This window comes from Pollicipes pollicipes, unplaced genomic scaffold (genome assembly GCF_011947565.3).
Source record: "Pollicipes pollicipes isolate AB1234 unplaced genomic scaffold, Ppol_2.1 Scaffold_4295;HRSCAF=5057_pilon_pilon_pilon, whole genome shotgun sequence".
NCBI classification, from domain to species: Eukaryota; Metazoa; Arthropoda; class Thecostraca; order Pollicipedomorpha; family Pollicipedidae; genus Pollicipes; species Pollicipes pollicipes.
Window position 1 is genome coordinate 28553697 of NW_023596461.1, and position 24009 is coordinate 28577705.

The 24009-nt window shown below is 51.5% G+C and overlaps 4 protein-coding genes across 4 annotated transcripts; 3 read left to right on the forward strand and 1 right to left on the reverse strand.

The window, feature by feature from the left end:
* Window positions 1–6186: 6186 nt before the first annotated feature.
* Window positions 6187–6888, forward strand: LOC119097392 (proclotting enzyme-like). Its single transcript, XM_037220436.1, has one exon. The coding sequence runs from the start codon at window positions 6187–6189 to the stop codon at window positions 6886–6888; it is 702 nt and encodes a 233-aa protein (XP_037076331.1).
* Window positions 6889–9634: 2746 nt separating this feature from the next.
* Window positions 9635–11018, reverse strand: LOC119096799 (proclotting enzyme). Its single transcript, XM_037219738.1, has one exon. It carries the CDS (start codon window positions 10515–10517, stop codon window positions 9723–9725), a length of 795 nt encoding a protein of 264 aa, XP_037075633.1. The 5' UTR covers window positions 10518–11018; the 3' UTR covers window positions 9635–9722.
* Window positions 11019–14396: 3378 nt separating this feature from the next.
* LOC119097393 (trypsin-1-like) lies at window positions 14397–14999 on the forward strand. The gene is made up of 2 exons (XM_037220438.1): window positions 14397–14543; window positions 14637–14999. Exons 1-2 carry the CDS (start codon window positions 14397–14399, stop codon window positions 14997–14999), a joined length of 510 nt encoding a protein of 169 aa, XP_037076333.1.
* Window positions 15000–16399: 1400 nt separating this feature from the next.
* On the forward strand, window positions 16400–22938 carry LOC119097394 (proclotting enzyme-like). The gene is made up of 3 exons (XM_037220439.1): window positions 16400–16418; window positions 18415–18629; window positions 22630–22938. The coding sequence occupies exons 1-3, from the start codon at window positions 16400–16402 to the stop codon at window positions 22936–22938; spliced, it is 543 nt and encodes a 180-aa protein (XP_037076334.1).
* Window positions 22939–24009: the final 1071 nt, after the last annotated feature.

Sequence of the window (24009 nt, forward strand, 5' to 3'; positions counted from 1 at the left end):
TATCAAGAATCACAGAAACACCAATTCAAAACGTCTGCACAAATAGGAACCTACCATAACCTTTTGGGAGAGCACTGCCCAAAATGTATTAGCAAAATGTACAACCGACAGTCCTGCTACTATAATTGTTGCGCAGTTACACACACCCTGTCTTTGTTAAGAAAATGTAAAAAAACAATGGCAGGGTTTTGATACAGGATGGAATGCACTGTTTGTTACAAAGATAAAGCAGCAGGTATTTTAGCCTGTAGATGACTTACTTCTTTAAAATATGGCCCCCACGAACCAGGCAGGAAGTTCTTTCACCAGAAGTTAGTGATTTCAATATCCCTCATGTAAAATCATGAAAAGCTCTCAGGTGGTAAAGCGAAAAGCAAGAAGTCAGACAGCTCAGTTAGGAAGTTGAGAGAGGCACAGATATACATCGCCAATATGGTACATCTGTGGCTTGCAGAGAGCACGCTACCATGCCATGGTGGCTTCAATAGCCTCGCAACAGATGAGCGGCGTCCGGCCCGAAAAGCCACAGGGCGTCGATGGGTTGTTCTCTGATGGGCTGTTGATATATCCACGCGTTTCGATGAGTTGTTTTGTAACCGTTATATGCCTCATTGACGCACGTTGTTTTCTACCATGGCTCAGTCAGCGCCAGTCAGTGTCAGCGTGGATGACGTCAGCGTCTTGGGCCAGTCCCGCGATTACGTCAGCATCTGAAGTCGTTTCAGTGAGTGATGTCGCTGTCTGAGGCCAGTTCCTTAGAGCGGCGTCACTGCCTTAGCCTGGTCTCCGTTATTACGTCACCTCCTAAAGGCAGCCCCTTGGGTAACGTCACAGTATCAATGTGTCAAGCACGCGGCTTTCGACATGAGCATGTGTCGAGGCAACTGACGTCTGCCTCCGCGTTGGCAAGAACGCCGTGCTCGGCACAGACCCGGACCACGAGTACAACGGCGTGCTGTTCCCCGACGTTGTAGCGACGCTACTGCAGGTCAGCCAGCAGCCGGAGCGGCCCGATCTCTGGCAGTCCGTGCGTCGCGCCCTAGCCGCCGCCATCTTTGTGGTGAACAGCGCCGCGGCTTCGCTGGCCGACCCAAGTCATTTCGTGCAGCTCTGGCCAGAGACTGAGGCGGCCCTGACCAGGGACTGAGGCGACTTTGACCAGGGACTGGGGTGACCCTAGTCAGACACTCAGGCGACCCTGACTGGGACTGAGGCGACTTTGACCAGAGACTGGGGTGACCCTAGCCAGAGACTGAGGCGGTCCTGACCAGAGACTGAGGCGGCCCTGACCAGAGACTGGGGTGCCCCTGGCAGGGGACTGAGGCGACCCTGACCAGAGACTGGGGCGACCCTGACCAGAGACTGAGGCGGCCCTGACCAGAGACTGGGGCGGCCCTGGCAGGAGACTGAGGCGACCCTGACCAGAGACTGGGGCGACCCTGACCAGAGACTGAGGCGGCCCTGACCAGGGACTGGGGCGGCCCTGGCAGGGGACTGAGGCGACCCTGACCAGAGACTGAGGCGGCCCTGACCAGGGACTGGGGCGGCCCTGGAAGGGGACTGAGGCGACCCTGACCAGAGACTAGGGCGACCCTGACCAGAGACTGAGGCCGCCCTGGCAGGGGACTGAGGCGACCCTGACCAGAGCTGGGGCGACCCTGACCAGGGACCAAGGCGACCCTGGCCACAGACAGAGGCGACCCTGGGGATTGGGGCGGCCCCAACCAGGGACTGAGGCGAATCTGATCAGGGACTGCGACGGCCCTGACCGGGGACTGAGGCGGGCCTGACTGGGGACTAAGGCGACCCCACCGTTGCCTTGACGCCTCCACTGGTAAGACGTCCACGTCCGGCTGGTATCTTGTGTGGAAGTACTTTTGTCACAGCCTCACAGACAGTCTATATGTCTATGCGTCACACGGGTAACATAAGGCGCATTTACATAACCTACCAGCAACATAACTTCAACGACGTGGATGTTGTTACATTCGTGCACGTCATGTGTAATTTAAGCTTGCGGAAGTTTCTGACGCGCGGGTGACTTACGGGCCTTGCGTAAAGATTTGCAGGTGCGTACAGTTACTTTGCAGCCCGGGTGTGTTCATAGGAGCCTCTGTCTAAACCACCTATGATGATAAGTATGTCATTCCATGTCGCTTACTTGTGTGGTAACGATCCAGCATGTACTGATCTGTCGGGACGTTGCATAATGCTATCATTTGTCATGTGTAATGCATTGAGTTTACAACTTCTTCCAACGTTTACTGTGAACATGGATGTCATCCAACTTTAAAAATGTCAATACAAGTTGTCTTTTGAAGGGCGTCGATTGACGTAAATGTTTTTGGGAAGGTAGAGGGTGAACAAAGGCTCGGCAAATAAAGACCCGAGGCGAATGTATTGCTGTCGAGGTCGACGTGCTACGTTGCCTTCACAATGGGCCGCTTGATCGACTTCACTGCAGATTCGGCGTGTCCATTGCTCTGTGAGTGATGGGGGCTAGATAAGACAAGGGCCCCCCCCCCCCCACCCCCCCATCTGGACGGAAAATCTCCCGTCCTTTGGCTCTGAACAGAAGACCAGCGTCAGTTCGGAGCACAGTTGGCACACCGTTCCCAGCAAACACGTCACGCTGCACTTCGACCAGCTGACGTGGTGTCGCCTCTCCTCGACACTCAGTGACGTTGGACCAGTTGGATAAACGATTCACATACACAGGGTAGGTTTTGCCGGCATGTTGAAAGTAGTCAGCTGAGACAGACAAGAAAACTGCTTGGTAGATGGTCCGTCAAACATTTATTGTTCTTGTTCCCGGACAGTAGTGGCCTGCAGTCACAACACGAGCTAACGATGTTGGCCATGTCGTTGTCTATGTTTGACCAGTACGTAACTTGCCTCGCTCCTCTTTTCGTTCGACCAAGTCCAACCTCCGTCTTGGCGAACTCCACCTGGGCAGGGCTCGATGTGATGCCGTTTTCATCACACTACTCCAATACTGTCCATACTTGGCCTACATGAGTAGTGCAGTCGTCATCATGCGCAAGGATGTTATCCACGACTTTGCATGTCCGTGGTGCACCGTCCAGGGCCTGTATCAAACACACGCGTTAACGCTGCCTTCACCTGCGCCAGATGATCTGCCCGCTGTTATGTTGAAGGGGCGCCCATGTCAGAAGACCAGATCGGTTGACACGGCATGCGATTATGACTGGTCGTGGATGCCGCTGATGGTGCGCAGGCGCTGACGTGCGGGTTCTCCAGCGCAGTCTGCTGCACGCTTCTGACGTTAGATGGCGTCACCTGCTGCGAGTCCTGAAGCATAGGCAGCGTCACTTGCTCTCCAATCTTAGCCATGGGCAGCGTCACCTGCGCTCCGCCACTGGTGGGTGGCTGTGTCGGATGCGGCTGACGTTGCGGGGATGGAGACGATCGTCGGTGCGCTGAAAGCGGGGTACGCGGGGGTATAGCCAGAGCGTTCTCCGTCGGCTAGTGACTAGAGCTGACATTGAAATCGGCGTCTGGTTCTTAAACTTGCACGTATGCAATCTGCTTCGGAAAGAACGCGGAAGGCGACGGCTGCCGGAATGGCGGACCATGTACAAGGTCAACAGTTCGCTCTTTATGACCGGGATTTTTTGCGTTGGAAGCGGAAGCGGAAGATCACGTAACGCACCAAGAAGGTCTGAGATTTAGAACTCGTTTTTCAAGCTGGCATAGCCCACATCTCCAGATTCTGTCTCCGAATCATAAATTTACGCGAACTGCCGAGTTTCCTGTTGCCTAATTGTGTCGTTGTTATCAATCAGACGTCGTTTGTCTTTGAATAAAAGCATGAGAGGATAACTGGGGTGGGTCAAAAATCGATCACAAATTCCATAGGTTTTCCGCGTGGTAAAAGGCTAATTGCGATGCGATAGGATGGTTCCAGCGTTTCCTGCACAATTTTGTGCGACTTGTGTTTGAATTTTGCGTAAATGCCAGTTTGTCAAAACAATGTTTAACGGATGAGGACAGTCAGCGACCCGACATAGGTAAGCAGCAAAGCCATTGGAAGGTTGAAAGTGTCTCTCCCTGATGTTCATGCCAAACTTGGGCATCTGACCACATATAGTGCAAGAGATATACAGCAGGCCACATCGCTGGGTGTTTTATTGCAACGTGATAAAGCTTGCTTTGGATCTTATTCAACGTGACGATTCCTATATTACCAACAGTTTTTTTTTGGAAAACACACTTTAAACTCTTGCAAAGCGCCGACCGCGATCTTTCAAACCAGTCTCACTGGTCGCCAGCCATTGCTTTGTCTGTCATCTGTCTTCCAGTTATCAGTATGCCTGTTGAGGAGCTTGTGCCAGTTCTGATGTACTCTTGTATGCAAGAGCCTACTATCGAACTACACAAAACGTTTTCGGTAAACTCTCGGCCGCAGATGCCAGGCAATCTACATGTCAATAAGATGGTGTTTCTGGATCTCAGACCACAATCGATGACCGATAAACGAGAACAACTTTCATTGAATAAATCAGTCCGTTTTACTTCCAAGTTTTGTGGTAGCTTACAGCTCATTGTGAGCTTCGCGCAGATTGCAGCTTCACATCGGCGTGTAATTGGCATGCGAAGGCAAGTGCGATGTAAAACAGTGGCCAATTGTCATTGCAATGTGAAATGAACACTATCTTCATAGCACGTGTTTTTAATCCTGGGACGCAACTGACACCTGCGTAAATCCAGGAAGGAATCAGAGTTTGAAAGCAGATTAGGTATGCCCTGCCGGCTGCCCACGCCCCCCATTTCACCGTTTTTAGCAGCTCAGCCTCTGAGAGGAAGCCAGCATCACGTAGGCTATGTAGCTTTGCGTTTTCATTACAAAATTATTTACAACCACATCATTTGCGCATGTCGCACCATCATGCATCCGGTTCGCCGCGCGTCAGGTGATTTTTCCTTATTATTGCACGCATTATTGTCCACGCATCAATTAACATCAACCGCAACAGATAGCAATCACACCAAGCCATGCAGCTGATAAGTTTCTCACGTAATTGTACCTTCACATTGGCGCGTAATCGGCAAACAAGCGTAAGTCCAGTGCAATGCAGGGCCAAGTGTGAGTGCAAGATGAAATGGCTCCTTCGACAGCAGCAAAATTAGGTTTCATACGAAACAAAAACGCTAGAATACCTGGAAAACAACTTACAGGGGACGAAATCCTGAAAGAAATCAGCCCCCCCCCCCCCCCCCACCTACAAGCGATTATGGAGAGTGACACCATAAAACAAAATGAATATGATTAAAAATAAAGGCCAAAATGCAAGGCACCTGAGAGGAGGCGAACAGTACTGGACCATCAGGTTGGCATTGGCGCCAGCCGCCACACAGCGCAATCACCCGAGGCCGTACATTTCTTCGAAGTCGATGTCCGCCAGGGTGACAGGCGGTAAAACTCGACTGCGACGATTGCGGGTCGATTGTGGAATGGTAATGATCCAGCCTTGCACGCGGCATATCAGCAAATGATCTCGCTCAGCATAAAACAAACAGGCCTACCAGCAAAGCAGCTCCGAGTCAACTAGCGGATTTTAGCATACAAAATACGTGTGCACAGTACTGGCGGCGCCCGCTGACGCCGCGCCCGACCGAGCGGCGCGGCAGGGAGGCGCTGGAGCCACACAGACCACCGGGCCAGGCGACGGCGAGAGGAGGTGGCAGCAGTCGTACGAGAAGTGGCGCCGCAGCTCGCGCTAGCATGGAGCGGTGGTCGTGTCGCGTGATCTTACTGTTTGTGCTGCTCAGCGCCGTAACGCCAATCGAGTTTTTGCACCGGTCGGGACGCTGCAATGGTGAGGACCAACAGTGCACACCAATCGTCGGTTGTCCGGGCTACAAGACCAGACTGGACATCCTGAACAATCCACCGACGCCCTGTGGTTTTTTTCGGGCCGTACGCCGCTCATCTGCTGCGAGTCTACTGAAACCACTTTACCGGAGCGTGTAAACCAGACACAGCTGTTGCCGGAGGAATGTGGCGACCCTAACAGAACAATCACTGCCTTTATTCGTTTCCGCCGTGACACGGCAGTCATTGCAACACGTGATGTAGTTATGGGCGAAACGGATTTCCCATGCCCTGGGTTTCAGGTATCAGGTGTCGGCGGCTTGAACGCTATACTCGGCAAGTGGCCGTGGATGGTGCTGTTCGGCCAGCGGACGGACACCGACGGGCAGAAGTGGTTCTGCGGCGGCGTCCTCATCACCGACCGACACGTGCTCACGGCCGCACTCTGCATGCGGCCCGAGCAGGCCGCCACCGTGGTCGCCCGCATCGGCGATCATGACCTCACCACCTTCAGGGACGTCCATCACCAGGAGCGCAACACCTACAGTATCGTGCGACACCCGCAGTACCACGCCTCGCAGAACGACCTGGCGGTGGTGCGGCTGCAGTCGCCGGTGCAGCTGACGGACGCCGTGCGGCCCATCTGTCTGCCGCCGGCCGGCTCGCAACACCACGGCCAGGACGTCGAGATGGCCGGCTGGGGCCTGGTCGAGTTCGGCGGCGAGACGGCCGACGTGCTGCAGGAGGTGCCGCTGCGTGTGGTCGACGAGGACGCCTGTGAGAACGCCTACCGCCAGGCGGCGGCATTCAACATGACATTTCCCGGCGGCTTTCAGGGCGCCAAGATCTGTGCGGGCAGCCGCGACGACAAGCCACGGGACGCGTGTCGGGGAGACTCGGGGGGTCCACTGATGGTCGAGCTGCCCGATGGTTCCTACCGGCTCACTGGCATCGTCTCCACCGGCGTCGGCTGTGACAATCCTGAATTTCCCGGCAGCTACACCAAGGTGTCATCCTACATTGACTGGATCCTCGGCAATCTTACTGAGTAGTGTGTCACTGGCTGTGGCATGGTGTGCAAAGAGCACATCAGTTTGGTGCATTAACGTGCCCAACCGCATGCCTAGTATCTACTCAGTATCTACCTAGCATCTGCTCTAAAGATAATCACCAACCACGTGGATGGGTGTACATTTGAAGAAAATTACAGCTACCTTACACCAAGCTTGTCTCAGTATTCCAACTTGGGCGCTTTATACGAAAATCTTTTGGAATGCATTCCTGTTTCACAGCGCTCAGAGCTAAACAGCTGAGGACATAGATAAGAAATTCGACAACGCCAGCCTACGACGTTGACTTCTGTTCGTGCAATCCCGGTTCAAATGCTGCGCTGTGAGCATGCGGAGGATGCTCTCGACTCAGCCGGCATGAGAAATACAAGAAAAGTTATGTGTGGCGCCCCCCCCCCCCCCCCCGCCCTCCTGGTAACGCTCTGTTGGGCGTGCAGTCCCAAAAATGGTAACGTCTGTTTGGGCCCTAGTTCAGTGGAAGGTGTCAAATAAAAACGGCCACGTTTGATGTCATGCCAGGAGAGAAAGACTTGACTTTGCATAGTTTTGACTAGGACTGAAAGCAAATATACTGAGGCCAGGTAGGTTTAAATTGAACATACCAGACGGCTGTGAAAATTCATGCACCCTTTCAGTTGTTTGGCACACACTTCAGGGTTTTGCTCACCCTTTTAGATGCCAGCTTGCATTGGATCACATCTGCCGGTCATGATTTCGAAAACCCATTGCGTAAGTTGTTCAGTGCAATAGCGAGGAGCATTGTTGACATAGATAAGACAGCAGTATAAGCCTTATCTTCGAAAGACAGGAAAATAGAGATATAGTTAGGCTGCTATTTTGGCAACATGCCTTGCTCCAAACCACAGCAGACGTCTTCTGCTACTGTTTCGAGAAAGGCATAGTACTGCAGTATGATCGAAATCAACCTAACTATATATCCATATCCCAAGCTTTTGCCAAGAAATAAGGTTAATACCACTGTCTTATCTTTCGAAAATCCACCTTAACCGCGCCAGAGTATCAAAAGAAACATGCGTCAGTCTCAGAGGTATTGTATAATTGAGATGTTTTGAAATTTCGACAAAGATCTAAAGTTAGCTTGTTTATAAATACGTCGTGTCTGTACTCAAACACGTTTGAACTTCGGGCTTATCTGAAACACTATAGCACTCCAAACGGTTTTGAGCATTAACATTTTACATTAACATGGATACCAGCCATCGCGCTGACCGGCCGACGGCTCCTGCTTACAACGGAAGGCGACGAATTTAGAGACTGCGGACCATTTACAAGGTCTTCCGTTCGCTCTGTATGACCGGGATTTCCCGCGTTGGCAGCGAATGCGGACAACCACATGACAACGCTATGAGGGTTGCGATTCGTGACTCGTGTTTTAAGCCTGGGCGCAGTGCAGATCTAAATCCTTCAGCGAATCGCTCCTCCGGCGCGCTGCGGTCGCCGCCGCTCTCCCAGGCCCCCTTTCCTTATCGCCGGACGTCTGCCCCCGGTCTGGGGTGGCGCGGAGGTGGAGGCGGAGGGGCAGTCGTTGCCTTAGGTCGGTCATGTTTGTGTGTGGTCAGTCACAGTCGCAGTCACAATCAGTCTTTGGCTCACACCCGTTAATGCTTCGTGTGAGTTTCACACGCATGGTAACCGAATTTAAAGGTGTTTCATTGTGGTGTGATGCGCTGCAGTAGGTACTGCGCTGCTTGGATGACGTGTGGATGTTGGTAAACAGACGTACGTCTAAACCTCTACGTACAAGTCACTTGATAAGATAGTCTACAATGTTTGTCATTCGCGTGTTGAATCCGCTTTGGGTTCTTTTGAATGAGGAACCCAAATCAGGAGCTTTCGGCATTTAGCCTTTCGTATATCATACTATAATCGTAGTGCCGGTAATTACCTGCTCTGTGAGTATATGGTTATAAAAATCAGCGCAGTTCAGTCGAACGTTCTCGTCCATGCTTCCATCATCCTCCTATGCCAGACGGCGGGGTCCAGTCCGGGAGACTGTTACCAGTGCTCAGAAGACAAAATTGCAAAGCGATTAGAGAGACACAGCAGGTGTCGAACATGTTCTCGGGGTGCTGATCTCGCTGTCCGTCGGCCTTGGAGCAGTGGCTGGTGCGGCAGTTTCTTCACTGTTCGGCTTGCCCTATCACTTTTCACAGCACGGCAAAGCTGACTCATGCAATCTGCACGGTGTCGGGACATCACGGTCATCTCTGCATTGTAGTATGGGTGCAGCCAGACGCTTCGGTTAAATGAATAAGTAATGAACCCATATGTCTTTGAAATGCATAGATTCGTCTCATTAGACTGCCTTCTTTGTGCTAAAGCGTGCGCTGCGGATGCTGCTCAAAACCTGAGAGCTATTGTAAAAACTGTTTCTTCCTGTCTCAAGTGATGAAGAAAATTCCCAAGTCAAAACGGCTGTACCATCGCACAGTCTGCGTGATTCGCTTGGATTATACACCGCCGCGTGCAAACGGTCGTCAATGAATTACGTCGCACATAGACAGGAAGATGGATCTTCATGGGTTGTGACCTAAACGCACCGAAGAAAAGAGGAGTTTGGATAACGTTACGTTACTCTCAAATGTTGTGGCATATCATGCTATTTTGTGTAGTTCCGACTTCCTCTTTTATGTTCTCAGCTACTAAACTCCACGCGCTGTAGAAAAATACGTCGCCGTTGATTATCGTGTACCACACAAACATTTGAAAGTTGAAGCAAGCTTGATATCGGCCAGGTTTGAGTCATTTCGAATTCTACACAACCACCAGTATGTCGGCAATCACCAGTATGTTGTTTACACCATCAAGTAGACCCTGGGCATACGGTTCGACACATTGGTGCACCAAAAAGATAAAGGCTTAGCACACAATGCCACAGCCAGTAGTGGCACACTACTCAGTAAGACGAGGATCCAGTCAATGTAGGAGGACACCTTGGTGTACATGCCGGGAAAATCGGGGTTGCCACAACCGACGTCGGTGGAGACGATGCCAGTGAGCTGGTAGGAGCCGTCGGGAAGCTGGACCATCAGCGGACCCCCCGAGTCTCCCCGACACGCGTCCCGTGGCTTGTCGTCGCGGCTGCCCGCGCAGATCTTGGTGCCCTGAAAGCCGCCGGGAAATGTCATGTTGAACGCGGGCGCCTGGCGGTAGGCGTCTTCACAGGCGTCCTCGTCGACCACGCGCAGCGGCACCTCCTGCAGCACGTCGGCCGTCTCGCCGCCGAACTCGACCAGGCCCCAGCCGGCCATCTCGATATCCTGGCCGTGGTGCTGGGAGCCGGCTGGCGGCAGGCAGATGGGCCGCACGGCGTCCGTCAGCTGCACCGGCGACTGCAGCCGCACCACCGCCAGGTCGTTCTGCGAGGCGTGGTACTGCGGGTGCCGCACGATGCTGGTGATGTTACGCTCCTGATGAATGACGTCGTCGAAGGTGGTGAGATCATGATCGCCGATGCGGGCGACCACGGTGGCGACCTGCTCTGACCGCATGCAGTGGGTGGCCGTGAGCACGTGTCGGTCGGTGATGAGGACGCCGCCGCAGAACCACTCCTGCTTGCCGGCGTCCGTCCGCCGGCCGAACAGCACCATCCACGGCCACTTATCGAGTATGGCGTCAAAACCACCGATAGCTTGTTGGATGGTCCCAGGGCCTAAGAAATCCGTGTTTTCTGGAAGTGGGTCAGGTTTTTCAATGACTGTCGTGTCACGGCGGAAACGGATAAAGACGGTGATTGTTCTGTTAGGGTTTCCGCATTCCCCCAGCAGCAGCTGTTCCGGGTTTACACGCTTCAACGTGGTGGCTTCAATAGACTCGCAACAGATGAGCGGCGTCCGGCCCGAAAAGCCACAGGGCGTCGGTGGCTTGTTCAGGATGTCCGCTCTTGTCTTGTAGGCGGTGCAGTCGAGGATTGGTGTGCACTGTTGGTCCTCACCACTGCAGCGTACAGACCGGTCCAAAAACTCGATTGGTGTTACGGCGCTGATCATTGCAAACAGTAAGGTCACGTGACACGACCAGTTCTCCATGTTAGCGATAGCCGCGGCGCCACCTCTCGCACGACTGCTGTCACCTCCTCTCGCCGTCGCCTGGCCCGGCGCAGTGGGGCCGTCTGTGTGGCTCCAGCGCCTCCCTGCTGGTCCGCTCGGTCTGGCGCGGCGCCAGCGAGCGCCGCCAGCGCTGCGTACACGTCTTTTGTATGCGGATAGTGTGCTGGTTCACTCTGAGCTGCACCGCCGGTGAGGCTGTCCGTTTTATCCTGAGTGAGGTCACTGGCTGATCTGCCGCGTGAATAATGGCTGGATAATTACCGATTCGCCTCTGCCGCCATTCATTTCAGTCGGGATTTACCGCCTGGCACTGCGGGCGGTTGCGTCGTCGAACGGGGACGTCCAGCAAATGCACGGCCTAGGTGATTACGCTGTGTGGCAGTTGATGTCTATGGAAGCCATGACAATAATGCATGCATAGACAAGAGCGTGATCTTGCAAGTCATATGGTTGGAACTCATGCCATTGTTTAAACACAACTTATAACCGGACGGCGTGATGCTGTTGGTTTCCTCTCATATGAGTCATCTTCGAAGCTGTCTTTCTATTTTTTATTTCCTTCTATCTTTTGGTGTCACTGTCAAAAAGCGATTGGTGGGATGGGTGTGGGGTCTAACGCGACAGGGCTACCTTCGCTACCCCCAAAACCTGATATCTCCCTGATCTATCCTCCATATGTTACGTCTTTGGGTTCCAAAGATATTTTCTTTCGTTCGGATACTAGCTTTGCCTTAGACGAAGCATTCATTGCATTTTGCACTATCGTTTGTCCATTGCACTGCATTGTACTACCATTGCCATGCCAATTGCACGCTGACGTGCAGGTGCAGTTATGTGAGAAACGTAGAATATATTGCTGTTCACTGAACAATCTGTTAGTGAAGCAGCCTGATTGATCGATGAAATTATTGTTTTGTTATTTACCCTCAATTATTTATATAACTATCATTGTATAATTATTTATTTATCCATCATTGATGGTGGTCCGAGACAGAAAACCACAAACAGTGATAATGATAATTTCATGGCCCGGTACCTGCGGCCGAGAGTTTACGGACATCGTTTTGTGTAGACTGATAGACGGTTCTTGCATGTAATAGTACATCACGACTGACACAAGTTCCTTAGCAGGCATGCTGATAACTGGAAGGAGTTTTAAGACAAAGGCTTGTGACCAGTGTGGCCGCCTTAAGAGAGCGCGACCAGCGCTTTGTCTTGAGTTGGAAACGTCCTTCCGAGAAAAATAAATTATTGGTTATATAAGAAAACCATCTTCGAATAGAGTGCACAGCAAGCTTCACAGCACGTTTGCTATCAAAACCCCAGCGTTGTGGGCTGCAGCATATCTCTTGTGCTACATATATACTCAGTAACCCAAATTTGGCATGAAATCAGCGACGGACACGTTTCGCCCTTTCAATGGTTTTGTTGCTTATTTAAACCTGACGTTGGACAAAACCGATCCGTCGGACATTATTCCTACAAATCGACCTTCACGCACAATACATGTTACGATTCGCACCAATTTGTGCCCGCAACAATCGACCTTCACGCACAATACATATTACGATTCGCACCAATTTGTGCCCGCAACAATGGAAGCATCGTATTGCATCACAATCGCTATTGTGTCGCACTCGCGAAGAAACCGGCGTTGATGCTCTGCGTCGCCGCCTGCCGCTATCATGCCTCCTCACAAGAGTCAATTTATAATGAGCAGCTCATTGGCCAGCACACGAGCCAGATGATATTACACGCACGACTCGGCTCGTTATGACTCCTGTGCACCCGACATCAACACACACTTGCGAGCCACAGGGCTAGGATAAAGGTGGTGACCGACGTACTGGCGGATGGTAGGTCCGATCGGGCACCATGGACGGCCGTCTCCAGGTAAACGGTGGTTCGCCCTTAACTACGGTACTCCACCTCCGCCGTTTAACTGCTGACAACATACAGATGAGCAAAACAGGAAACCGGATGCATTATTATTGAGGCACGGTACTGTGGGTGCCGCACGATGCTGGCGATGTGGCGTCCCTGGTGGCCGACGTCCCCGAAGGCTGTGAGGTCATCATCGCAGATGCGGGTGACCGCAGTGGCGGCCTGCTCGGGCCGCAGGCAGTGGGCGGCCGTGAGCACGTGTCGGTCGGTGATGAGGACGCCGCCGCAGAACCACTCCTGCCTGCCGGTGTCCGTCCGCCGGCCGAACAGCACCATACACGGCCACTTACCGGGAACAGCGTTGAAGCAGCCGACAGCTTGTTGGATGGACCCAAGGCCTAAGAACTCCGTGTCTTCCAGAAGTGTGTCGTGTGCTTCAATAGCTTTTGCTTTACGGCGGAAACGGGGCACAGTTATTGTTCTGGTCATACATATGCGGACTAGAAAGGACAGGTGAATGGAGTGGTCCGCTTGTTGGTAGGTGGAGCCGTCCGCCATGTTAGTAGAGACCAGAAACATAGACTCGCTTTGGCAAGGCCGGCGCAATGCATGGGGCGAGAAAATCGCTGTGCAAGATCGCGGAAGCAAAGATTAAAATCGGAAATGGTTTTGAAGGTATGGCCGCCGACAGCTTGTTGGATGGACCCTGCGAAAAGGCCATAACAAGATAAGGCCATATGTCAACGATCCTGAACCATCTAGGTCTTGTACTTCGCTTATCAATGAGCTATCTGTATGGAGAAGTCCCCGCTGCCGACCTCCACGACCGCTGCCTGCAGGGAAGGTCCGCTGTGCTCACGCTGAGCAATGGTGAGACCGCTATCTTGTTGTTTGCCTGCCTACACCAGAATTCCGCGGGAGTCGGCTGCAGTTGTATCCGATGTGTGCGGCGACATCCGTTCGGAAAGCCTGTGGAGCGTGGGCCCACCCCTGATGACGACCGCCACGGCACTGCCGCTGGCCCAGATGGCTCCACTGCGCCGGGCCAGGCGACGACGAGAGTAGGTGACAGCGGTCGTGCGAGAGGTGGCGACGCGACTATCGCTAACATGGAGGACTGGTCGCGTCACGTGATCTTACTGTTTGCAATGATCAGCGCCGTAACACCAACAACACAAGACCAATTCGGGCCGGACGCCACTCATCTGCTGCGAGTCTACTGAAGCCACTTCACCGGAGCGTGTAAACCCGACAGAGCTGCTGCCCGAAGAATGCGGCGACCCTAACAGAACAATCACTGCCTTTATCCGTTTCCGCCGTGACACGACAGTCATTGCATCACATGACATAGTGATGGACGACAAGGATTTCCTAGGTCCTGTGTTTATGGTACAAAGTGTTGGCGGCCTTGACGCTCTACTCGGTAAGTGGCCGTGGATGGTGCTGTCCCGCCGGCAGACGGACGCCGGCGGGCAGGAGTGGTTCTGCGGCGGCGTCCTCATCACCGACCGACACGTGCTCACGGCCTCCCACTGCATGCGGCCCGAGCAGGCCGCCACCGTGGTCGCCCGCATCGGCGATCATGATCTCACCACCTTCGAGGACGTCCGTCACCAGGAGCGTAACATCACCAGCATCGCGCGGCACCCGCAGTACCACGTCTCGCAGAAGGATCTGGCGGTGGTGCGGCTGCAGTCGCCGGTGCAGCTGACAGACGCCGTGCGGCCCATCTGTCTGCCGCCGGCCGGCTCGCAACACCACGGCCAGGACGTCGAGATGGCCGGCTGGGGCCTGGTCGAGTTCAGCGGCGAGACGGCCGACGTGCTGCATGAGGTGCCGCTGCGCGTGGTCGACGAGGACGTCTGTGAGAACGCCTACCGCAGGGCGCCGGTATTCAACATGACATTTCCCGGTGGCTTTCAAGGTACCAAGACCCGCGCGGACAGCCGCGACGACAAGCCACGGGACGCGTGTCGGGGAGACTCGGTGGGTCCGCTGATGGTCCAGCTTGCCGACGCCTCCTACCAGCTCATTGGTATCGTCTCCACCGGCGTTGGCTGTGGGAACCCTGAATTTCCCGGCATCTACACCAAGGTGTCCTTCTACATCGACTGGATCCTCGGCAATCTCATTGAGTAGTGTGTCACTGGCTGTGGCGTGGTGTGCAAAGACTTTATCAGTTTGGTGCACTAACGTGCCCAGCCGTAAGCCTATTATCTACTTAATGCTCTAAAGATAATCGCCCACCAGGTGGATGGGTGCACATTTGAAGTGAATTTTAAATTCACTTGAATACCAGCCATGGCGCTGACCGGCCAACGGTTTCTGCTTACTACGGAAGGCGACGAATGTGGAGATTGCGGACCACGTGCAAGGTCTTCACTTCGCTCTTTATGAACGGGATTATCCGCTTTGGAAGCGAAAGCGGACGAGCACGTGACAGCGCTAAGAGGCTTGGGATTCGTGACTCGCATTTTAAGCTGGGGCGCAACACAGATCTAAATCCTTCAGCGAATCGTTTCTCCGGCGCGCTGCTGTCGACTCGAAGGCCACCTCTCCTAATCGCCGGACGTCTGACCCCGTCTGGGGCGACGCGGAGGTGGAGGCGGAGGGGCAGTCGTTCAATTTAAAGGTGTTTCATTGTGATGTGATGCGCTGCAGTAGGTACCGCGCTGCTTGGATGACGTGTGCATGTTGGTAAACAGACGCACATCTAAGCGTCTACATACGAGGCACTTGAGGAGATATTTCTACGACCCTTGTCATTTGCGTGTTAAATCCGTTTTGAGTTCTCTTGAATGAAGAACCCAAATCAGGTCTTTCGGCATTTGGCCGGCCGTATATCATACTATAATCATTGTGCCGGTAATCACCTGCTCTGTGTGTATATGGGTATACAAAAACAGCGCAGTTCACTCGAATGTTCCCGTCCATGCGTCCATCATTCTTCTATGGCAGACGGTGGGGTCCAGCCCGGAAGACTGTTACCAGCGCTCAGAAGACAAAACTGCAAAGCGATTAGAGAGACACAGCAGGTGTTGAACATGTTCTCGGGGTGCTGATCTCGCTGTCCGTCGGCCTTGGAGCAGTGGCTGGTGCGGGAGTCTCTTCACTGTTCGGCTTAATCCACCATAAGCCACTTTGCCGTGGCGTGTTGCGAACAAGTGCCTATAACAGTCTAGCTGAAATTTGCATTTGTAAAGGCGTATTTTCAGTTAGTGATGATATTTGTGTATTGGACAGCTGATCCGTAGGTAAAGAAATTTACGTCCCGAAGTGAGCTGCTATTCTGTCAAACAACTCAGTCACCGCGTTTTGGAATGCGCATGCCGTATGGGCGCTGGCTGCGTGCAGTCGGTCATGACATTAAAAGCTTGTATCTGCCACATTTTCACTGGCTTTCATTTTCATATGCCCAACGGAGAGACGCGCTGCTGCTTGTGCAATGTACCAACGGAATCTTTTTTAATGACATCTCGAACCTAAACCGAGTCATTTCCACAAAAATATCGGCACAAAAAAACCGTTCTCCAACAAAGATGCTTTCAAGCCTCTCAGGCAAGCGCCCTGTGTTTGTGCTAACAGGTGATGCCTGTCAAGCCTGTAATTTGTGCGTTGGATCTATGTTGATGTATTGTATTGGGTTTCTGTGCCCATCCTCTCAATAGATTCCGCAGCGCTTTGGCGCGGTGCTTCCAGTGATATGACGTCTGTATAAGCCCATTGTTTATACTTCAATGCACCGCTGGTGTTGCGCACCTCTGGTCCGTAGTGCGTTGCATGTGTCGGGCTTATCAACGGCTGGTCATCATGTGACGGCAGCATGGCAGAGTGCCCAGACTGATGAAATTTCCCGGTAGCAGGTTTCTTACAAGTGTACGGGAATTCCCTGATGCAATCCGTGCCGATTGTGGTATGTGAATGAATGCAGCTGACGTTTGTCGGCACTGTGGTCATGCAACATAAAGCTTCCCATAAAAGAGTTGCCCACCTCCAGAAAGCCACTCAGGGTGTGCCGTCTGGATGGATGAAACTTTTACTCTTGAGCGCCGCGGTCTTTTCCTTCTTAGCGCACCTATCAAGCGAGTCGGACTGCTTCAATGGCAGATTCAGGGGGCACGAGGTCATGACCCTCTTTGGCCCAAAGGGACCCTTAACCTTCTAAAGTGGCCATAACCAGCCGGAACAAGTTTTTCAAAACAAAGCAGAACAAAATTGGGCGACTTTGAGCCTCCAGGCAACCAAGAACAGCTCCAAGCAAAAGTAAGGGCCCATGAGCAGACCAATGCAGTTCTTCATTTATAAAGAGGGTAGCCATTGGTGAGATTTTGAAACTCTTTACGATGTCCACAAGCCCTTCGCTGTTGTCGTTGACACTATATGTCTGCTTACCGGGTCAATGCGATCGCTTAGGGGCCTTCCACGTTGCCCTTGTGGTCTATTTGCATCTGCTCAGAGGGCCCCACGCCTTTACAAGGCCTTAATTGTCAACTTTCCGATCGGTCAGGGGCCCTCCACGGATTCTTGCCGTTCGCCCAAAAGACTCTTTACACTATTGCCGGGAACCCATTGGTTGACCTGCTGGGTCACTCTCGGTAAATCACGGGCCCTTCACGTTAGTTTCGCGTTCTATTCACGTGCTCGGAAGTGCCCACGCTGCTGTTGGGGTCCATATAAGTTAACACACCAAGGCACTCGACACTCAGGGGCCCTCGACGTTGGTCTGGAGTCCTTTCCCTTTTGTTCCATTTGCGGAGGACCCTACACTGAGGATCCCTTGTTTGGTGCTCAGTTATGGCAGGCGTCTTCCGATGAATACCTACGCATAGTGCCATAAACTTGACATTCTCTTCCATTTCTTTTCTGGACGAAAGACGCGGAGCATCTTCTCCAAAAGACGTCGGAGTTGGATGTTAAAATCATTTTTCGAATAAACAGGACATGAAAACAAAACTGACTTACAACTATACTTAACATTGCAGCACTATTCTGAAATACTGACGAAGTCGTACCGCATTCCGTACTCTGAATCCGGTTTGAAATCATTTGATACCATTTACGTCGCTGTCGGCATCAGTTCATCACATCAGCTTTCATCACCACCCAAAGACATCATCTCCCTTAACTCAATCCGGTTTAATGAGTGGAATGCGTTAGGTAGGTACGGGCATTATAACCAGCTTGCAGAAACGCACAGCTCTACACTCCGGCGTCCATATCCTCTTTAGATCTGCTATTCATAGACGAAACAAACATTTCAGAAAGTGCGGTGCAAAAAACCATTTTGTAGTCGGTTCTTTCCATGCGTTACCATATAACAAACTACAAACAAGACTTCCGACACGCTCTCCCAACACCTCGCGCAGCAAAAGGCTTAGGTTAAAGGCGTACCATTGAGGCGTGAAACAAAGCTGGGCCACCCTTCATTTGGATGCATTACCATCAAAACACACCAAAACAAGGACGTGCTCCACCAAGCAGTGTGGCTACATGGCCTGGCTCTGGTCTGCCAGCCCGCCCTCGCCTAGACCAAACGCCTCCTCCTGCCTGACAGGCTGGCGGCTGCGGCTTACGCCCGTCTTCGCCAGCTGGGGCTCAGGCGAGTTCGGCTACTACGGCGCCACTGAGCTGGTGGAGGAGTACATCCACCTGATCGGCGGCAGGACGATGGCCTATCTCAACGTCGACCTGGCCATCATCTACACCTACAACCTGATGGCGGTCGCCAGCCCGCTCATGCACCACGTCTCAGTGGAGGCCGCCAAACGGGTCAACTGAAGCCGGCGACGGGGTCAGCGTGTGACCAATGCGGGCGGAAGAGAAACTAGGTGCTTTTTGCCGTCCAAAGCCATAGGGGTGATGTTGAGTCGGAATATCCTGTGAGATTCGCTCATCCTCTCCCCCCGCCCGTGCTGCTGCTCTCTGTCACAGTGGCACGTGACCTGGCGGCCTACAACAAATCATCAGGTCACTACCTGCGCCCGTCACAGAGTCAGGGCGGGCCTATAAAGGAGTCTGACACGTCATTGCGTTTCCCTAATGGAGCCTCACGGAAGGTCATTATTCCCCTCCAGCCAAACTCACTGGAACGGCGGCAGTATTTTCCAACAACCCTTCGAAACAAGGTGCATAAATATTACGCCTTGGAGGGAGTTTATGATTGTGTTGATTGGAAAAATCACGAACTTCGTCGCCCCAACTTTAATTTGCCAAATCAGGCAATTACGAGCGCAGCCAACCAACGCCGTGACCGTCATTATGACAACACAGCCAACTCAGTGACGAAACATAGCGATATATTTCGCATGCAAAGCCACAGATTTCATCAAAACCTTCACGGGCTTTCATACCAATAAACATGGTACAAACTGAGAAAGCAGATGATCACAAAGTAAATCACATTGACAGTCACAATATTAGTTGCATCGGTTGCGAGCTGCGGGACGCGGAGGCGCTGATATCGCGGTTTGCTTGTGATTTCAGCGCCTCTACAACACTTCACCCCAAGCCTCGCGCCCTCTACCCTGCTGTAGCTCACGGCAGGCTCGTGCTTTCCGAACATTCTCCCCACGTTTACAGTAACGAGTACTTCAAACACAAGACATATCACGCAAATACCGTATTCTTCACCAGAGACGACGCATCTGAATTTGGAATGAGAGACGGGGTACATTACCAAGAGCCTCCCAAACCGATGGGCCCCTATGTTTCAGTACAAGCGCAAAACTTGAGTCTTTGCAAGGGAGGGGCACATGGCAAATGATCCCCCGGTAGTAAAATGCCTCTCTCCTAGAATTAAAAAAGCACCGAGTACGGCCAACTTGTTAATGAAAACCTGTTTTTATATTTCTGATTTTTACCATCTACATTTAACTATGATGGTAGCCAGAAGCCAGGAGCGCAGGTAGAATCTTGGCAAGGGGGCACAGGGTAGAAAAAGGGCCCCATGATAGAAGAAGACACCGAACAAAATCTTCGGATGCTGATCATTTTTGTTGATGACATGTTTTATTAGAGAGGGATGCATATATATATATATATATATATATATATATATATATATATATATATATATATATATATATGTATATATATACATATATACATATATATATATATATATATATATATATATATATATTTAGTGTATATATAAAAATTTAATAAACATATATATACATGTATATATATATATATATGTATATATATATATATATATATATATATATATATATATATATATATATATATATAGATCACACATTATGCCCTCCATACCACATGGTACCTTATAGGCCCGACGCTGCCGCGAGATCGATTCTGTCTTAAGTTTATAGTAAACAAGCTGGCAACATCACGCGTTAAATGGCTACATGAAGCAAATCGCTGGAGCTCTTTATTTTAAAATGGTCCAGAGGACTCTGTTTAAACCGACAGACCTCAGAGACTTTGTCAGAGTTCTTATCTGGGTTGAACAAAGACAGCGAGGACTCCGCGAATGTAAGCTTTGATAAAAATGGTTGAATAGTTTGGATTAACATAGCCAAGCCTCTTGGCCTGGATATGTTGAACATACACCAGAATTGATAAGTGGCACAAATTATGTAACGTACCTTTGAGCAAGCGGGCTCCCAAATCGTAGAAACAAAAACCTCGACGCGGGCGTGGCAGCCGCCTTTGGCCACGCAGCGTCGGCCCCAAATCCAACACTAGCCCGTGGCGAACAGGCGAACAGGCGATCCTTGAATGCTGTTGAACAACACATGGTACATTTGGAGATATTCCTGACGTATATTTCACCTGTGCAGTTTTTAAATTGATGACGATAACGCATTGGTCTTTACAACACCGCGAAGTGGTGCTGTAGTCTGGTGGTTAAACAGAAAGAGTAAAGGTAAAATCTCTATTTTCCGCGTTGCTGGAACTATTAATCTGTCCAGAGGACAACTTCAAGATTGTAAAATAGATTCTCTCAGAGTAATGCTCTAACTGTATGAATTATTTTCGAAAGAAATTCAGAAGCCTTATTTTCCGATGATCCTTATTGCGCGCTCGGCGCCCGCCCCGGCATTACTTGCAGGGATCAACGCTGTTGGGTTTTACGAGAACTGTGACCCGAGTCATCGCTATCCTTTTCCCCCGAGATTACAGGCGTGTCACTGGGGCTTTATGACGCACTCTGCTGCTGAGGCTATGTGGCGCCGCCAGCCTCTCATCCCAGCGGAAGGGGCGGGCACCGCGGGGAATCGAACCCTGCACCTGTGTTTTCTCAGACTCGCTATGGTTAACACAGGCACATTAACCACTTCACATCCCCCAGGGCTTCTGGGCTTCTGGGTGGCGGGTTGGAACGGAAATCCTCTTTAACCCCTGACCGGGAAAGGCAATGAGGCCCCCTGGTCTTCTACTTACGGGGCTCCCTGTCCACGAAAGGGGTCCCATACGTTAGGGGTCTGCAACGTTAGGGGTCTCCTGAGTGCCCAATCTACTGGACCCCTCAACGAACGCATGCGTCGACATGATGATGGCAAATGAAGAAAGCTGGCGTCAGTCACAATAACATGGAACAAATCTGGTGGTTTTACGTGTTTATAATGATTACGATTTTACGTATCTTATAATCTGGTGATTTCCACCTATAATGCTGTGCCAAGCTTTATCTCTTGAAAAGCAACGAAATGAAGGCGCATGAAAAACCTGTGGCACTGTGAACAATCGACCTACGTTTAAAATTCTCACCAGCCAATGTCCAGGCCGTGTTTTGGCATCTACCCTGTGAAGGTGGATGCCTCCTCAATGACCCAACATGCCTACCGACGCGTGGAATTTCGCGTCCCCAGGAAATTACATGTTGAAATGGACGAATGATCTCGGGAAGCGGGATAGCCTTATCTGCCGAATGACACAGATGAGTCGAATAGGCAAGATTGCGCGACAGTAAAAATAGCTCTAGATGCATATCCAGCATATCCATATGCATATCCAGCATTCCAGCATAGCAGCAGTGACATTTAACTGAAGAGCGGTAACAGCCATCATCTCTACCCCTCCCCCGGTCATCGGGCTTGCTGTCCAAAAAATCCTGCAGTGCGCCCTGAGCTTGGCACCCCCCTTTTTGAAGCGTTCCTACGCCTGTGACCTTGATTGGATAATCCCGCCGACTTACCCTGAGCTGTCAGTGCCTCTCGTCGCGGAGGACAGGGTGCCGAATCGCGGCACCGCTAACGAAATCAATAAGTTAAAAATTTATACCCTAGTAAGTATTCATGACACAGCAATGCGAACGCCACTTGCAGAATTGCAGTGCATTGAAAGTCACCGCCCAACTCTTATCTGTCGCATCGCAGTGGTTGAAGCATGTCCTTGCAGTCAGGTGAATCTCCATATTTAGATTTTTGCAGTATTGTATATGGTCTAGTTCGGGTCACTGAAGGTCGGCTGCTAGCAACAGCCAAACGGCCGACCGGCCGGGCCATAAGAAATACAATGATATGTCGCCGGCCTGTCACCGAGTCCGCCGACCAATGTTAAAGAGGCACCCATGTCAGGAGACCAGATCGGTTAACACGGCCTGCGACTATGACTGGTCTTGGATGCCGCTGATGGTTCGCAGGTGTGCTGCGCTGCGCTGAAAGCAGGGTGAGCTCTGAATACGCTACGCTTGTACGCTTGTCCGCCGCCGGCCTGTTCACAGCACCACGGCCAGGATGTCGAGATGGCCGGCTGGGGCTTGGTCGAGTTCGGCGGCGAGACGGCCGACGTGCTGCAGGAGGTGCCACTGCGCGTGGTCGACGAGGACGCCTGTGAGGACGCCTACCGCAAGGCATCGGCGTTCAACACGAAATTTCCCGAAGGTTTTCAGGGCATCAAGATCTGCGCGGGCAGCCGCGACGACAAGCCGTGGGGCGCGTGCCGGGGAGACTCGGGGGGTCCACTGATGGTACAGCCACCCGATGGCCCCTACCAGCTCATTGGCATCGTCTCCACCGGCGTCGGCTGTGGCAGCACTAAATTTCCCGGAACCTACACCAAGGTGTCCTCCTACATTGACTGGATCCTCGGCAATCTCATTGAGTAGTGTGTCACTGACTGTGGCATGGTGTGCAAAGGCTACATCAGTTTGGTGCACTAAGGTGCCCAACCGTATGCCTAGTATCTACTCAATGCTCTAAAGATAATCCCCAACCACGTGGATGGGTGCATATTTGAAGTGAATTAGACCTACCCTATACCAAGCTCGTCTCAGTATTCCAACTTGGGCGCTTTATACGAAAATTTATCGGAATGCATTTTTGTTTCACAGCGCTCATAGCTAAACAGCTGAGGACGTAGATCAGAAATTCGACGGCGCCAGCTTCCGATGGTGACTTCTGTTCGTGCTATCCCGGTTCAAATGCTGCGCTGTGAGCATGCGGAGGATGCTCTCGAATCAGCCGGGATGAGAAATACAAGAAAAGTTATGTGTGGCGCCCCCCTCCCCCCCCCCTCCTGGTAACGCTCTGTTGAGCGTACAGTCCCAAAAATGGTAACATCTATTTGGGCCCTAATTCAGTGGAAGGTGCCAAATAAAAACGGCCACGTTTGATGTCATGCCAGGAAAGGAAGACTTGACTTTGCATACTTTTGACTAAGACTGAAAGCAAATATGTTGAGGCCAGGTAGGTTTAAATTGAACATACCAGAAGGCTGTGAAAATTCATGCACCTTTTCAGTTGTTTGGCACACACTTCAACGTTTTGCTCACCCTTTAAGTTGCCAGCTTGCATTGGATCACATCTGCCGGTCATGCTTTCGAAAACCCATAACGTAAGTTGTTCAGTGCAATAGCGAGGAGCATTGTTGACATAGATAAGACAGCAGTATATGTCTTATTTTCGAGAAGAAAAAAACGGGAAGATGGAGATATGGCTAGGTTGATATATCGGCAACATGCCTTTCTCCAAACCATAGCAGACGTCTTCTGCTACTGTTTTGAGAAAGGCATATTACTGAAATATCAACCTAACTATATTTCCATTCTCCTGGCTTTTGCCAAGGAATAAGGTTAATGCCACTGTCTTATCTTTCGAAAATCCACCTTAAGCCCGCCAGAGGTGATAAAGAAACATGCGTCAGTCTCAGCGGTATTCTAGGATTAAGATGTTTTAAA